General features: G+C 44.9%; 1 protein-coding gene across 2 annotated transcripts in view; it reads right to left on the bottom strand.

Moving 5' to 3' along the window:
- Positions 1–16,445, bottom strand: part of PLCD1 (phospholipase C delta 1) — a 50,822-nt gene that overhangs the window by 12,917 nt on the left and 21,460 nt on the right. For both annotated transcript variants that reach the window (XM_040080608.2, XM_040080598.2), the window contains exons 3-8: positions 14,241–14,469; positions 9,367–9,496; positions 5,396–5,624; positions 4,071–4,272; positions 2,008–2,152; positions 873–1,022 (exon numbers count right to left, since the gene is read on the bottom strand). In XM_040080608.2, coding sequence (XP_039936542.1) covers positions 873–1,022; positions 2,008–2,152; positions 4,071–4,272; positions 5,396–5,624; positions 9,367–9,496; positions 14,241–14,469 — 1,085 coding nt within the window. The remainder of the gene's footprint in view (positions 1–872; positions 1,023–2,007; positions 2,153–4,070; positions 4,273–5,395; positions 5,625–9,366; positions 9,497–14,240; positions 14,470–16,445) is intronic.

The raw sequence follows: 16,445 nt of genomic DNA, 5'->3' as shown, positions 1-16,445 counted from the left end.
GCAGCAGTAAAAAATTACAATTCATCCTAATTTATTGCCCTGGTTCTTAGGGACCAGCCCAGAGCAGCTCCCCTCTGTGCCAGGCATTGTATCAAACGAGGCATGACACTCCCAAACAAAAGGGGAAAGTCAGAAAGGGAAAGGAGATAAATAAAGAGGAAGAACAAATACAGAAGACATTCTGGGTGGGTTGTTTTCCTCCCCTTTCTCCCCTGCTGACTGCCAGCTTTATCTCACCCACAAACTCCTTCCAGCTCTGACCAGGCATGTTCATCCATTTTTTGGCAAATGAGCAAAGAAATGCAATTTAAAGAGAACTGCAGCTAACCATACAGGAGGCTATCTCTGCAAAGTGCCTTCTGCAAAGAAAGACAGAAAGACAGAAAGAAAGACAGAAAGACAGAAAGAAAGCACAAACCACATGTGTGGAAATAGATAAATGTTTCCGTTTGGCTCTTGTTTTGGAGACATATTTTTTGTATGGAGATTCCATTTCCAGTTTTGTCTGTCAGCTAATGATTTTATAGTGGTGGACCACTGCTGAGGGCTGTGTATCTCTTTCCTCTTGCAAGGCCAGGGCTCAGCTCCCAGTCTGACAGCTGCCCTGATTCCTGGGAGTAAAAAAGGGCATCTCTAGGCAGCCTGCAGCTTCCCTTTTTCCTCCACAGACATCTCCATCCCCACCAGCCCAGGCCATTCCCAGTGGCTACCCCAGGACACTCTCAATGGCAGGACACTTTGTGTTTAAGGTACCTTCAGACTACTTGCAGTGGTTTTTCTCCTGAGTTTTGAGCTTTGCACTCAGCAAGAAGAAAAACCTCCCTCTTGTCCAACCCTCAGAAGGCAGAAAGTGCTGGAGTGGCCTTGCTTACCTCTGGGGAGGGGAACTGGGATTTGTTTCCATCGACTGGGGCAACCAGGAGCATGTCCTGCAGGATGGTGGTCATGTGCTGGGCCATGACCTTCTGCTGTTCCACGCTGCAGTGGTTCTCCAGGGAGATGATGACGGGGTATGGAGAGGTCTGGAACAAGACAGCAACACACACCATCCATCAGTGAGCTCTACAGTTTCACCAGCCTGCAGCAATTGGTGTTTGTGCTGTTTCCTCTGGGAATGAGTGTGTCAGCAGGAGGGTCTGATATTCTCCTAAAGCAAGGATTTGTTAAAAATGGACAAATTTAACTGTGCAGTAGTTGAATTAAATCTGTGCTGATGCCTTCCAGAGATGATGATCCAATGGAGAAGGCAATCCCTGTGCCTGCATTCTCCACTTGCACTGTGGGTCAGAGCACCTTCCTACCCACTTCCAGAGGAAGGACTGGGAAAGGGGCTTTGAAAACACAGGGTTTGCTCATATCCTGAAGTGATACCAATCCTTCCTCCATTTCTGCACTGGCCTGATCCGCTTCCCTGTGCCCCCCAGGTCATTTTGTGTGCTGAAGGCATTGCCATTATTGTCACTGTCACTCCTTCATGGCCCCAAACAAAATGACACCAGCTCCCAAGTACACTGAAGAAAAACAGCAGAGTCCAGTGAGTTTGGACAGACCTAAGGTTTTCTGAAGCCTGCTGCCATACAAGACTCCAGCCCTGCTCATCCCTTTTAAAGCAGAATAAAATCAGTCCTGCACATCCAAAACATGCACATGGGCTCCCCTAAACAAGAAACAGACCCCAAGACATCAAAGCCACATAATTTATGGGCTTGCTGGAGTTTCCCACCAGGTATGCTCAAGATTATGGGAATCATCTTCATTGCAGTGAGGTTCAGGATGCAGCTGTGCTGGCACAGGTTCAAACTCATCCTCAGAGGGTGCTCTCCCTGCCCAGCAACCCCTAGGAATGGATCTCTGCAGGAAGCAGAGCATGGATTCTCAGACAGAAGGACACATCTTGTCCCCATGAGAAATGCTAAGGTGAAGCTTTCATTGTTTCTTCTCTCTGCTGGAAGAGATCTACTGTCAGCTCTGGGTTGTGCAACATGAGAAGAAGTCCCTGGTCCTTACTTTGAATGCATAGTTCTTGATGGCCTTAATGACATCGCTGAAGAGGATCTTGGAGGTGAGAGTGTAGCCGTGATAAATGACGGGCTCTGAGTTGGGGCCATCCCAGCAATCCAGCTCCACGCAGCGACAGCCTTTGGTGAGGGCTCTGGAAACAAAGAAGGGACCTGGTTGGGTTCCACACCTTCTGCTCCATCTCCAAGTGAGGGTACACCAGGCACAGGCGCTGCCTGGGAAGACTGGCAGGAAGTTCAGAGAGCAAGGGAGATGAAAGGAGCTTGGGAAAACAGGAAGGCAGATAAAGGATGGGATCAGGTGAAATCAGTGGCAGCAAAGAGAACTCAGGGTTGAGCAAGGGAAGCACAAAAGGATTTGAGAAATAAGATAGTGAAAGTCCAAGGTAGAATTATCCAAAGAGTAAGATATAGTGAGTGCCAGACAAGAAAGGACACTGATGACTGCACCCCAAGTCTTTCCCCAAAGATGGTGAAGAGAAGAGAAAATCAAGAGTGGCTGCAGTGGAAGAAGGACAGTCAGCCTTAGAAGCCAAGTCTCAAAGTTCAGATGACGTGATTTATTCATCTAGATCTGATATGATAGGAGGATGAATCCTCAGAGCTGGGAGGGAGGGAACTGTGAGAACTCCACCACAGCTGAGGAGACTGCTGAGGACCAAACAGAGTCTGCAGACTGAATTTCCGTGCGAAATTCCTACCTCTGCATATCCATATCAATTTATTTTGAAATGCAGATTCTCCCTCCCTTATCTATCTAGGAGGTGATCTCATCTCTTTTACAGTAATTCCCTAAACATTTCAGATTACACAGCTCTTTTAAATCATCGTAATAGAATCACAGAATCATGGAATGGTTTGGGTTGGAAGGGACTTTAGAGACCATCCAATCCCAACCCTCTGCCATGGCAAGGGACACCTTCCACTAGACAAGGCTGATCAGAGCCCTGTCCAACCTGGCCTTGAACATCTCCAGGGATGGAACATCCACAGCATCTCTGGGAAACCTGTTCCAGAATAAGGGGATTTATTTTCTTTGTACAACCAAAACTTAACATCTATAATTTTGAAACTCTGTAAGCTGAATTCAAAGAGCTACTGAGAAGTGACTCGTGCCAGATTTCACTCTCGACACTTCTGACCTTGTGACTCCAGTCAGCCATCGCTCCTGAGAATGAGCTAAGTCATAAACAAAGGCAGAATTGCAGCCATTGAGTGGCTCATAAGGAAACACTGTCTCACCTGATAGAAACAAGGAGTAATGAAAGGTGGGTGTGCAAATTACTGAAGGTCACTGCACCCATCTGGCCATGAGACATCAGTTGTTGTTAAAGGCAGACACAGCCAACACCTAATGCTCTGTGCAGGGGTGCTCTGGGGATATCTGAGATGCTAAAAAGGGACCAGGTGTAAGTTCTCCTGATCATTCACCCTGCTCCACCAGCTCACATCTCACTTATTTTTTTTTTTTTTTTTTGCTTGCTCCAACTAGGACCCTCCAAAATAAACCCCATCATGGTCGTGGGGACAGTCCTTGCTGTGGGCCTCTCCCAAAAGGCAGTACAGAGCATAAACACCATGACACTATGCATCATTTTGGCTCCTTCCAGACCTGCAGCTCTATCCCAGGAACCTTTACATCTTGTAAGCTCCTTGCACTCTCTTGTGCAGTGTGCTCTTGTGCTGTATTTTGGGGAATGCAACACTCCCTTGGTATCGTGCTTTGAAAACACCAGGCCAGAGTGCTGCAGTCCAGCCTCTGTGTGACTGCAGATATCTCATACTGCTTCCAAATGTAGTAATTATACATTCTACACTCAGGTGGACACCAGATGAGACCCAAGTTAAGGAGCTGTGAAAAGGAGGGCACAGCCAACCTGGTTTGGGAACAGCTCACCCTGGAAACGTGGGCCAGCCCATATTACCTGGTCTGGTGGGAGATTGCTTCTTGATTCCTTGCACCCATCAGCACAGACACTTATGTTTTCTGAAATAAAGAGGTTAGCCTCCCAAACAGAAACAGAAACACAAACACAATCACGCACTCTTTACCTGATATAGGCCTCTGTGCTGCTTGGCCCTGTGATCTGGTCTTCCATGAGATAGGTGTTGTGTGAGGATGACACCAAGTAGTGGCTGAGAGGTTGGGTCATGTCCTGGTAAACTTTCCGGTGGGAGGGGTTGAATATGTTCCCCTCATCTGACAGCAGGTACATCAGGAAACCGTCCTTGGTCATGGCGTTGCCCCTCTTGGCTGCCAGGTGAACAGACAGAAAAAAAAACCCCACAATGAAAATGTGACGCCACCAGACCGTGCCACCACCTTCACCACGGTGCCCCTGCTCTCCAGGAGATCCCAGAGGTAAAATGTGCTCCCTTCCCCAGATGTTCACTAAAAGCAAAGACATTGATGTTCTCCAGACAAGGATGACACCTTCAGCTGCCTGAAAATGCTTTTAAAGCCCCTTCTCAAGTACAGCTTTTTATGACACTTACTGTCCTTGATTAACATCTTAAAAGTGTCAAAGTCAGACCTTACCTCATCTGTCTCTAGAGATTTACAGCATGAAAATCTCCATTTGAGCATTTCAAGGTTTCTTTGCGCCAACCCAGAGAAGCTGTCAGATGTCTAAACACAGCCAGATAAATCCTGTCTAGATTATCCAACAAAATACATGATTTGCACAGAGGAAATACAAAATTACTCCCCATTTTGAGGGACTGAACTAGATCTCGGTCTAATCCTAAAGCCTGACAGTTGCCAAATCTTGTCCCTCTCCTGAAGGAATAGCAGGATAGTGGAAATCCAGCCCATGATTCGGAGCTGGCTCTTTGAACGCATCCTGCAAGGTGCTCCAGATGGATGATTCACCCCCAATCTGAGCAGACAGACAGTTCACTGACTAACTCCTGAACAGCTGTCACCTCCTCGGCCTCTCCTCAGAGATCTCATCTGCAGATGGCTTTACAGGTGCCCACCATTAAGGACATCTGCCTCCACTCCAGCTTCTGGAGAATGCAAATGTTGCTTTCGAATACATTCTCAGCCTTGAAAAGCCACGTGAGGTCTTGGCATCTGAATAACCCATCTGAGTCTTTCCCTCAGGATTTTCATCATCTTCTAGCCCAATCTGTATCCATCCCTCTCCTGCTGTTCAGTGCCCCCAAAATAAAAATTGGAGAGGGAGATTTCCCAGCCTCTCCTCCGCCCTCCTCTCCTAGAGCTGTTAATGCTCCCCTATGAGAGTGGTGTTTCAGAAGCAGCTGTGGGGAGAAAAAAATACACATGACTGCAGAAAAAAAAAAAAAAAGCAGCAGCAATGCAATTCATAGTTCACCAAAAAAGCGAGATTTTGAAGTCAGAGTTTTCAACCTACCTCTTTCGTTGGGCTCGTATCTCTGAATTAAGGCAGGGGCAGCAACAACAGCATCTTCTTCCTGCTGCACCTCATAGAGAAACCTCACCAGGTTCTGGCAGGACATGAACCCTTCTGGGTTCGAGTACATTTGGAAGATGCTGTCTATTTCCTTCCTCTCTGTCAGTATCTTGTAAAACTCCTCTATCTCATCATCCTCCAGAGCCTCTGTTTTGGACTTGTCACAGTGCTGTAAACGTAGAGGGGAGAAGGAGTGAAAACCTTCTTTCCTTCTGGCATAGGCCAGCCGTAATCTGCACCAGGGCTACACAACGCAGAACACAAAATAATTGCAAAGAGTTACTGGCCAGTGAGTGGGGAGCACGTGGTCAATGACAATGGTTCCCATTGACAAGGCCAACAGTCATAAAACAGTTACTGTGATTAGTATTTATACATTATCACTGTGCTCAAAAGCACCAGCCTTGAGCTCCATCACTTGGTGTGCTTCAGTCAAGACAGCTCAAAGTAATCCAAGCACAAATCAAGGGTCAAAAGAAAAGTGGTTCTTAATCTCAGGGGGAATAAAGGGAAATATTTAACTCTTAACTAATGATAGAGAGTATAGCCAAAACTCCAGTGAGTTAAGTGAAAATAACCCTGCCTTTGACTTAAGTGGCTCAGACCTCAAGAGGCTGTCAAGACTCACAGTAGGGCTGTTTGCAAAGATGGCATCAAAAACAACTTAAAAAACCCCATCACTGCTGAACATTTGCATGTTTAGGTATTAAAAAAATCCACCTTTCCATGGAAATTTTCCATTCTCATCCAAAACCTGCCATGTAACAAAATTCCCACAGATTTCAAATCAGATATAATCTTCTCACAAGGAACTGTAATTCAGGTTCTCCATCTTCCTCTGGGGTTTGAACTTTTCCAGTAGATACCATTTCTGACAGAGCACCACAGCCAAGGACTTGATTGACCATGAAAGATGGGGAGCTTGAGATATACATGTTAATGTCTCCATGAAGGACACAGCTTTTCCAACAACAAGTTTTTCCAATAACAAGTTTATTTAAAATACTCCCAGGTTCAATTTTTCATCAGAAACAACCTTTTTTTTTTTTTTTTTTTTTTTTCCTGTGGTAAATCTTGATATTAATTTTGTTGTTTGTTCCTAGCAGAATTCTTCAACTTGTCAAACCAGAGGAATTAAATTGCTTTCCATCTTTGATCCCCTGTGACAAAGCTATTTTTCTGGCTTTTATGATGGAAATGCCTGTCTTAGTTTAACCAGTCATCACACTAATCTCAGCCTAGCTCTGCCAGTGATCTCAGCGATGGCCACGTTGGCTTTGGCAATGTCCCAGGATGATAAGGAGGAACTTTCATCCCCTGCAAATCCTTCACTATCTGTTTACGGAGCACATATAAAACCAAAGAACATTATCATGATGCCTAGCACTTCATGAACTGAAGTGACATAAAAAAACCCCCAATGTTCAACTTCTCCTGACTTCAGAACCTGCTGGGTAGAAGCTATGGGCTCCTCTCAGAGATGGGACAACCTGCGACATGCTCAGTACTACAAACACCTCCAAAATAGGTTTGAGAGTTCAAGAACTGCCTTTTCCTCGCTGCCTTCCATGTCTATGATCCCGTGCTGTGGCTCTGGCAGATCCCTCAAGCTAAGCTGAGCATGATGCTTAGTAACTGCAGAAGGAATATAAAGAGGGAAAGCAGCTGGTGGAGATGGCAGGGAAGTCATGAATTACAAATGTTCTTTGCTTTAAGACATGACAGGGAAAATGATATTTCTTCAAGAAAGCTGGCATTTTAAGTGGTGTGCCTGGAGAAGTTTATTCATTAGTTGTCAATAAAGGCTGTGATGAAAACAGGACAATAGCACTGGCACCAGAGTGAAACTCCAGGACAGATAAGATACACGGTACAAAAGTGCGTTCCTTCTGTTTTGGCTACAAGAGGTCCAAATTAGAAAGAGAATCTCAACCCAAAATACCATGTTTTACCTCCCATGTATGCATCACGAGCCATGAGCCCTGAATGACCCTTGGCCTGCCAGCAGAAACACCTTTCTGATGCATCAGAATGAATATTCAAGTTGAAATTAAGTGAGCAATGAGAGGAGCTTTGCACAATTTCTGGTTGCATTGCAATACATTTTACTCAGGTGTCTCAAACTCAGATGTGGACACAGAGTCATGTGATGGAAGGAATAACAATGTGAAAACATTCCTTGCAGCCCCTACTTGAGCCCCTGATCACCTTTCCTTCCTGTGACTAAATGAAGAAAAACTCTCTGAGACAGAAAAGATCACCCTTTAATAGGCTGTAATGCCCTAGTCCATCTAAGCAGGATGCAAACTAAAAATGTAATTGCTCTAGGAGCAAGACAGACCCTTCCTGGAGGCAAATCAGGCCTCTGGAGAGCTGAATTAACCTCCAAAGAGCCTCTCTTTCCAGTGGCTATACAGGAAACTTAACAATTACTTGCCTAATGATGGCACTTCAACTAACTCCCTGCATTTGGAGGGGTTGAATCAAGGTTTAGCAATTACTTGGAGTCTTTCAGCAAAAAGGATTAATTCCATCAAGTTTCCTCTCCTAGAGCTCCCTTGTAATTGTGACAGCAGAAGAGGTCCATTAAGTAAGAGGATACTGTGCCTCTAAAATAAAATTTAAAAAGAGTAAAATTAAAAAAAAAAAAAAAAATTAAAAAAAAGGGTGATTTTTTTTCAGGTTGTTGATGTGTGAAGAGGTGGGAGTGACTCATCTCCTGTATGTGAGATGGATCCTTTAGGATTAAGGAGATTCACACCCTGGTCCCTACTGGCTTCACCTGCACAGATTGCAAATAAAATGTTGACAACTACTTCCTGTGGAGACCTGCAAATCAATCAGTGGATTCCCAGCCTAATTTCCACTCTTCCAGGACCTTCCTGGGCAGGGAATAAAGGATGGGATACACCAGCCAGAGTGGGTGGTACAGCTGGAATATTTTGTGAGCTGAAATTCTTTAAGATCTGCTGATGACCTTCCCCCTAATTCCTGAGGAGCTACCAGAGAGATGCCTATAAAGCAAAGATAAGGAAACTTGGACCTCCTTTGGGAGAAGGCTGCCTGCTCACATGGAGGAGCAGGAGAACTGCTGCCCGGTGCTCAAAACCACCCATGTGTTTACCACCGATCAGAAAAAACATTTCTCAAACTGCACACCCATTAATTCAAATCCTGCTTCAGACAGGATGGAAGTTTGGAAATTATCCAGATGGTTTATCTCACCTCGGCAGGATGGATTCTCTAGAGACAAACCAAAAGCTTAGCAACTGAGAAATTTTCATCCCCTTCTTATCTTCTGATAGGCTCAGCCAGCAAGCTGAATCTTGAGAACTGAGAAGTGTACATCCCTGGCCAGATTAAATACGCCTTGGGAGTATTAGATCAGTCAGGCTAGTCCAGGCTTGGGTGCAGTGTTGTGTATCTATCATGAATCTGGAAAGGGTTTTTTCTTAATTTGCACTGTTTTTTTTTTTTTTTTTGTTCATACCTGTCACTTTGCACCCTCCTCCTCTGAGAAGGTGAGGATCTGGGTTCACAATTGTAACCAACCAAAATTCAGCCAGACTTAGGCATTGACATGCGGCTGTGGCACACCTGAAACCCCTGGGACTTCAACTTTGTTTCCCTTTTTCTTGCATTATCCATGTTTGCACCTCATTTTCCACTTCTTGGCAAAATTATGAAGAGACATCTTAAGCCACCCTCATCAAAAGCATTTTGCTGGCCTAATTTAGTGGGAAACAATTATTCTGAGCAATAAATTACACAGCACTAAAACCTGAGAGTCCTTCCTTGGTACAAGAAAAGAAGTCGGGCTCACTTAGGTGAGTTCTCCAACCCAAGCTGAAATCTGTGGGACACCTTGACCTCAGCCAACAGCAAAACCTTTTTCTGCTTGCTCCCGTTACCTGGAAAATCTTCTTGGCATGGTAATCATCGACTTCAATGTTCACTTCTTTCAGGAAGTCTTTGAGCTCTTTCAGGCTCATCTTGTTGTCTTTGTTTTTGTCAGCTTTCCGCAGGCAGGTGTGAATCCAGCTGCAGGAGGATGTAAGGAAATCTTTCCGGGTCAGCGCCTAGCCTGAACACCTAAATCCCTTCTGCTGCACATGGCAGGGGGGAAATCCTCCTCTGAAGGCTCTGAGCCACCTCTCCAGCTGCTGTAAATCAGCGTGGGCCCCCTGAGCAGCTGACACCACCCCCCCTTCTGCTCCCGCAGGGCGCAATGGTGCCACGGCAGAAGGAAAGTGCGCCGTGACACAAGCGATGGTGACCCGGGAGAAGCTTTTCACCATCTGGCCAAGGCTGGATCAGCTCTCTTTACCCCGTAGGAGTTTCTGGCCACAGCCAGAAACAGTTTGATTTCTCTTTTATGACAGAAAGTACATTCTGCTCCAGACGGTTAAAAGGGGATAAAGGAAAGAATGAGAAGAGCTCCCAAGAGAAGCTTGGTAAACTCATTGTCGTGGATTTGGTCAATATTCAGTGCGCCACGGTGGACACTGAACTCCAGAGAAAGCATCAACAATAATTTTTGAGCTCACCTTCAGCATTATTTTTAGGGATTTCTACCTATATTTCCTGAGATCTTTGTTGTGAGTGGAATCAAACCAAACTTTGTGGGTGTTGGCTTCTTCCCCTGAGGAAATGCACAGGGTCTGTTACTGAGCTGCACTGTGATAGTATTTCATAAGAGTTTGGGTTTAATCACTTTAGTATTTCTATGGATCTGGAGTAACTGCTATAAGAATGATCTTAATGTGATGTAAGATAATTTGAACTGGATCTCCCATTTTCTTTCTAAAGTCTCTAAAATAATCTTAGACAGTTGAGACATACTGCAGTTTTAAATACCAAAAATATCCCATGCTGTTAGCATCATGGAACTGACTGTCTAATTTGCTTTACTGTCAAATAAGAAAGGTCATCCAGAAAAATATCTACTTTTCAACAGGGAAAAAAAAAATCAAAGTAAGAATTTGATCTCCAAGAATAACCTTCCATGTCTCACATAGGAAACAATGCTTCAAACTCAATCCAGAAAAACTTGGAGAAAAAAAAAAAAAAAAAAAAAAAAAGAGCCCAATCTGAATGTTAATCAGAATTAAGCTCAGGATCAGCAAATACCAGCTGAGGCATATAGTGCTGTAACTTTTAAAATGAGCCTTTCAAAATGACCCCAAAAAAGGGCATTAACAGCCTTAGGGGCTGTAAACATAACCCTGAGACAGAGTTTTCCAGAGCTACCCCTGCACTGAAGTATTTCCTAGTGATGGAGATATGTGTAAACTGCTAGTGAGTATTGTTTGTCTCATGGAAAGCTGAACTTTCTGACTTTAAAAATCTTGGCAGGTGCTAAGCAGTGACCTCACCCCACATCCGTCTTAGCCTGGTAATATTAATATTCCCTTTCTTTAGACATGGAAACCAAAAAAAAGAGAGGCTGCATTTCCCAAGGATACTCCAGAGCCCTGAACCAGGGTCTGGCTTGGACTGATTCTTCCCAGAAAATCCAGTTTGAGTCATGAAGCTCCCAAGAGCAGAGGATGTTGTGCTGGGAACACACCACAGCCACCCTGGGGTGCAGAGCACCCCCTCCACCAGCTCTGCTCCAGAGAGGGTCTGCTCAGATTGTCACCCTGGTGCCACCCACTCACACCTGACCCTGCACCTCGGGTCCCCTTCCCAGCCCTCCCTAAAAACAACAGGCAGGAGGAACGCCCAACTTTCCAGCCAAGAGGAAATCCAGTCTGCCACAGCCAGAGGTGAGCAGTAGGGGTGGATAGAAACTATTCTTTTGTGCATAGAAACTACTGGGTTTGTGCTAACCACCGCAAAAAACCCACATTTTTTTAAGAGTCTGCGTAATTTCCTCTGATAATGAGCACCCAGAGGTCATGCACGTACCCAAAGTCCTCTCTGCAAGGCAAAATGTGGGCAGTAAATACATCTGCAAAAGGGCATGCCCAGGTCCTACCTGTAAATGGAGAAAGCTTTTCTCTTAGATCCCTTCCCAGGAGGCTGAAAAATGCAGGAGGGAAATCAGAGAGCACGGGAAGAGCCCAGGCACACGCTATGGGTCCTCTTGCTGCAAGGGCAAGCAGTAAAGAGAGAAAAAGGAGAGTACAGACAACTGAGGTCTCAGTAAATAGGAGCATTCTGGCCCCAAAATACCCAAACTCCCCATCCATCTGGATCCCCTCAGCTTTGGGAGAGCTTAGAGGAGCTGGATGAACAAAGCACTACAACTGCAAGTCCTCTCATGTGATACAAACACCATTTTTCACCATTCACCTTCTGCCCCTCTGTGGGCCCGAGTGGACTACGAAGAAGCTGCTTCCATTTCTATATACATCCAGAGAGAGCCTGCCTCTTGTTTTTAAAGGATGTGCCAGCTCCAGGGCTACCAGTTTTCTCTTCGTTTCAGGCACCCCTCTTTGGTTTCTATCTGGCAGACATCCCACGAATGTGCTCAGAACAGAAATGCTGCAGAACTTCTGGTAAGTGCTTTCAAACCAGAAGAAAAGCTCACACATAAACCCCAGAAGCGAAGCAGGCGGTGCCACCCCGCTCAAATGAAAAGTCCTCTGTATTTTCTGGTCTGAAGTCTTCCCTGCACACATACCTGCAGTATTTGCTAAACAACCTGTGCCAACCTGCTGCAAGGTTGAACCTGAGGCATATTGAAACAGAACTCTGTGTATAAGAACGTCAGAAATGTTCATCAAGCACGTGGGAGTTTTATCTGTGTAGGAATATAGGACTGGAAAAAATACATAAGACACTGAATCCAGCCCCTTTCCACCACAGGCAACCCCACTGAATTCCAAACTGAACGAGCCCCATCTGAAACTAGCGGAGTTTTTGCTTTCAATCCCTGTTTTCAAAAACTTGCACATTCCTCACTTGTTTTGCAAGGTTTTGGGAGGCTGAAAAAGATACCCTGCAAGGCAATTCTCCAGTCACGGGGGACAGGCAGGGGACACAACACTTCTCATCTCCTGACTCTGCCCCTTCTGCGCTCGCAGATGCAGAGAACACTCCTGAGGTTTAAGGAAGATCTGAGCAAGCCCACGCCGCCAAGCAAACCCAGTGAAGGCAGACTAAATTTAAAATCCCAGGCTTTAATTAAACATCATCAAATTTCAAATGAGAAATCATGCTGTTCTGTAATTCCAGGTTACGTTAAATGGCCTGAGACAAGCCCAGATTGGAAACCAGCACTGCACAGTAATTACTCTTCCAGAAATATGGTTTGCCTACCCACCCTATTTAGCTTCGATTCTGCTTTCCAAAGACAGAAAGGCACTTTTCCATGCTGGAAATTTACAGCCTTCTTCCTTTGCAAATGTCATTGTTATTTTTCCTCCCCTTAACAATCTTGTCTCTTCTTACGGGCGAGTTTTTCAGCAATATATTTAACTTGATATGCTCCAGGGACAACTTTCTGTAGCCCAGATTTTCCCCTACTCTCTGTGGGGTGGCTGAGGAGTGACCTTACAGCCCAGAGCTTGAAAAACCATCCAAAAAAGACACTCATAATGCAGGAGATAAACAGGACATCCCAGGCACATCAGAAATAATGGAGTCTGATTCCTTTAAGTGAACAGCACTGTGGCTGTGAAAATGCTTCTCAGACTTCAGAGAACCCACAGAAGAGTAAAGCCTGATGAAAGCTCAGCATTTATGCACCATCTCCTTCTCCATCAGTATATTATTACCCAGCAGAGAACCCACATGGAATGAAGACTTAACTGAGGGCAAGACCTCCTGGTGCCTGCTCAGACTTGAGCTCCAGCTTTGTGATTTTTCCCAGCTGAGGATTTTGCGTCTCCCCTCCTCTCTGATGTTTGATGTCAAAAAAGTCATGAAGCCCACCCAGCCTTCTCTCCCCAAGAGTGGTATTTCTTTTCCTCTCTGATAGCTGAATATTTAGCTCTGGGAAGCTTAAAGGAACTTAATATTTTATGACTGCTGCAGGTCTGTCCAATCAGGGTGAAATCAGCAAACAGCTTCAGATGTCATGGTCAGAGTGAAGAAAATCCATTCAAAAATGCACCCACAGATATTCTCTTTTTTTTAATACATGAGACCTCTGTTTGCAAAGCAACTTATTGAGTGAAATGCAGCCCCAGGAAAAATTCACTGTGAACTCAGCAGAGCCAGGATTTCACCCAATAACCAACCCCTCTCCATTTCATAATGAATTCACTCTCCTTTCCTGCTCTGTGCCTTCTCCTTTCTGATCTCTGCATTGTCACTAAAGCAGCTGCAGATTTTTTTCAGGGCAAAACTTCCTCCCATGCTGAGGCTAGTAAGGAGTAATTTCACTCAAGTCAGTGGAGCTACCCTGGAGTAAATTTGGCAGTGAGACGAGGAGAATCAGTTCCCTCTCCTTGTGTTACTGAGAAACACGGTAAAACAGTGCGGGCTTTTCATGCCTTGCCAAGCAGTGCCTGTCCTGGAGTTCACTGCAATGCAAGTGAAACAGACCCCTGAAGAACACAAAAAAAAAAATAATGATTGTTTTCTCTGGAGCTCCATGAAAGAGGGAATTCTTTGCTTAAGGAGCTACATTAAGCCTGACTCCACTCCTGCTGGTATCATTGTAAAACAGGAGGGAAAAGCACTGGAAACCAGGGAGCTTGCAAATCAGTGCAAGAGAAAACCCAGTGCCCAGGGCCAATAGGGAAAAAAAGGAGGTTAGTCTGCTGTCCCCACCCACACGGAAAGACAAGTGCATCTTTGTCCGTGATTAATCACTTTATAAGGCAAAGGATACTGTTGGAGTTTCTCTTTCTGGTTCATGGAGTTGCTGTGGGCTATGATTTTCCCAAGGCCGGCGATCCAGTGGTTGGCATCATCCTCTGAACTCGCAATGAGGTCCAGGTTTTTCCGCTGGTCTTTGAAGATGATGGAAAAGCAGCGATACTCTGGGACATCCTTGGCGTATTTTTCCATGCCTTCTGTTTTATGGCCTGACCTCACATCCCGGATATCTTCAATGGAGACTGTGGAAAGAAAGCAGAGCCTGCTGTCAGCAGGGGTTCAGTCAGCCTTATCTCTGCTTGGTGAGGGATATTAAAAAATTACTCTTCTTTTCCTGAAGCCTCTGGAGGGTTCCCTCCCTTTCCCCCCTTCCCCAAGCTTTAGTACTAAAGAAAACTCAACACAAAAGGACCAGAAAGAACAAGAAAATTTAAAAAGAAATCCTCTTTCTCCATGTTCTTTATTTAATAAAGAAGCAGAATACACTGCAAGTTCCTTACTCTGATGTCCTGTTCATGAGACACAAATCACAGCCAAGAGTTTGGTTCTGAGCCCTTGGAGCATCCCTGACTTGAGCATCCCTTGACTCATTCCCCCTGAGAATGGGGACAGAGAGTGGAGCTGTGCCTCTCTGTGAACATCACCCCACAGGAAAATCCTAAAACCACAGAATGGTTTGGGTTGGAAGGGACCTTAAAGATCATCTAGTTCCAAACACTGAAATGGACAGGGACACCTTCCACTAGATCAGGTTGCTCCAAGCCCCATCCAGCTGGCCTTGAACAATTCCAGGGATAAGAAGTGCACAGTCTCTCTGGGCAAAATAAGAGGTGACTTCAATTAGAGGAGGGTAAGAGACAAAACTGTCCTTCTTTAAGTTGCAAAAATAGTGAGAAGGTAAAATTTAAGATCCCATCTGTTACTCTCAGTCACAGTAGTGCAAATAAGGAGGCAAAGATCAAAGTTTCAGAGCAGTCTGGTGTCACCCATACTCCATTCTAACCCCTGTCAAGGGTAGAATTTATCCTCCTTGCTGTAAGAAATCAAAACACAGTTTTCAAGACCATCCTTCCCCACTTCCATCTCTGCTTTTCAGCTGGTGGAAATGAACCCTGAAGCTGCTCCAAGTTTGCAAAATGCACACACAAGGCAGTCCAGAAGGAGCAATGTATGAAGAGACTTTTAATAAACAAATATAAGTAACAGAGACAACCCTAAAATGCTCGAGAGCCATAGGTGCCCTCAAACTGGGCTGAAATCAGGTGAGCTCCAGCAGCACCCACAGCCTCTTTTTGCCTTTCATGGGTCACTTCACACATCTACAAAACACTGGCACAGGTTGCCCTAAGCAGTGGTGGATGCCCCATCCCTGGAAGTGTTCAAGGCCATGTTGGACATGGCTTGGAACAACCTGGTCTGGAGCTTTGTTAAAAAAGCAGTGCGTGAGTATAAAAGGTCCTCAGAGTTTAGCAGAGTAGGAGAAACTTGCTTTTAAACATCCATTTCACCAGTAAAATGCCCAGTTCATTTAAAGTTAACATTGTAGAAAAATCCAACTCAGTATCCACCTGCACATTTTTGGTAAGGCTGCCTTGGGATTATCCATTCATATACTGGGATTCATCAGATGCTCATCAGAGGTTTGAAAACTTTCCTGTTTTTTTCCCAGAGCAGTCATGATAATGTTCAGCTGCTGGGAAAAAAAGGAAAAAAAAAAAAAAAAAATCCAAAATTTGAGTCTTCAAAAATCAGGGACTTTCCAAAAGCAACACTTAACATTTGCTTCAAGTTCTCACCAAATGCTGGGGTGGTCAAACACCTCCTGCAGCACTTTGCTGGTTTGGTTCCTATACAAGAACACACCATGAGGAACTCCCTGGAGCTGGCAAAGCTCTTCTCTGACAATTATGAGCCGTTATCTTTGTGTGGTCTTTGATTACCACTTCGTAAAGGCCAACAGTTAATCAGCTGAGGGGAGGGGAAGAAAAGGCTGGGTTGGGATGGGCTGCTGTGGAATCATGTTTGCTGGCCAATTTACCTTTGAGTGAAAGTTTATGGGTTTGAGTACTAAAACCAGATTAAAAAAGAAAAAAGGCTGAAATCCCCCCACAGCTGGGCATCCCTGGTGATCTTGCCCTTTAACCAGGGCATTAATCAAATTATAGTTGTGCCTAAGGTGGAACTTCACCTTTAACGTAAAGCCAGATTCAGTTCAATC

This window comes from Hirundo rustica, chromosome 1 (genome assembly GCF_015227805.2).
Source record: "Hirundo rustica isolate bHirRus1 chromosome 1, bHirRus1.pri.v3, whole genome shotgun sequence".
NCBI lineage: Eukaryota > Metazoa > Chordata > Aves > Passeriformes > Hirundinidae > Hirundo > Hirundo rustica.
Note: the sequence above shows the minus strand (reverse complement) of the source record. Positions and strands in the feature narration are given on the sequence as shown.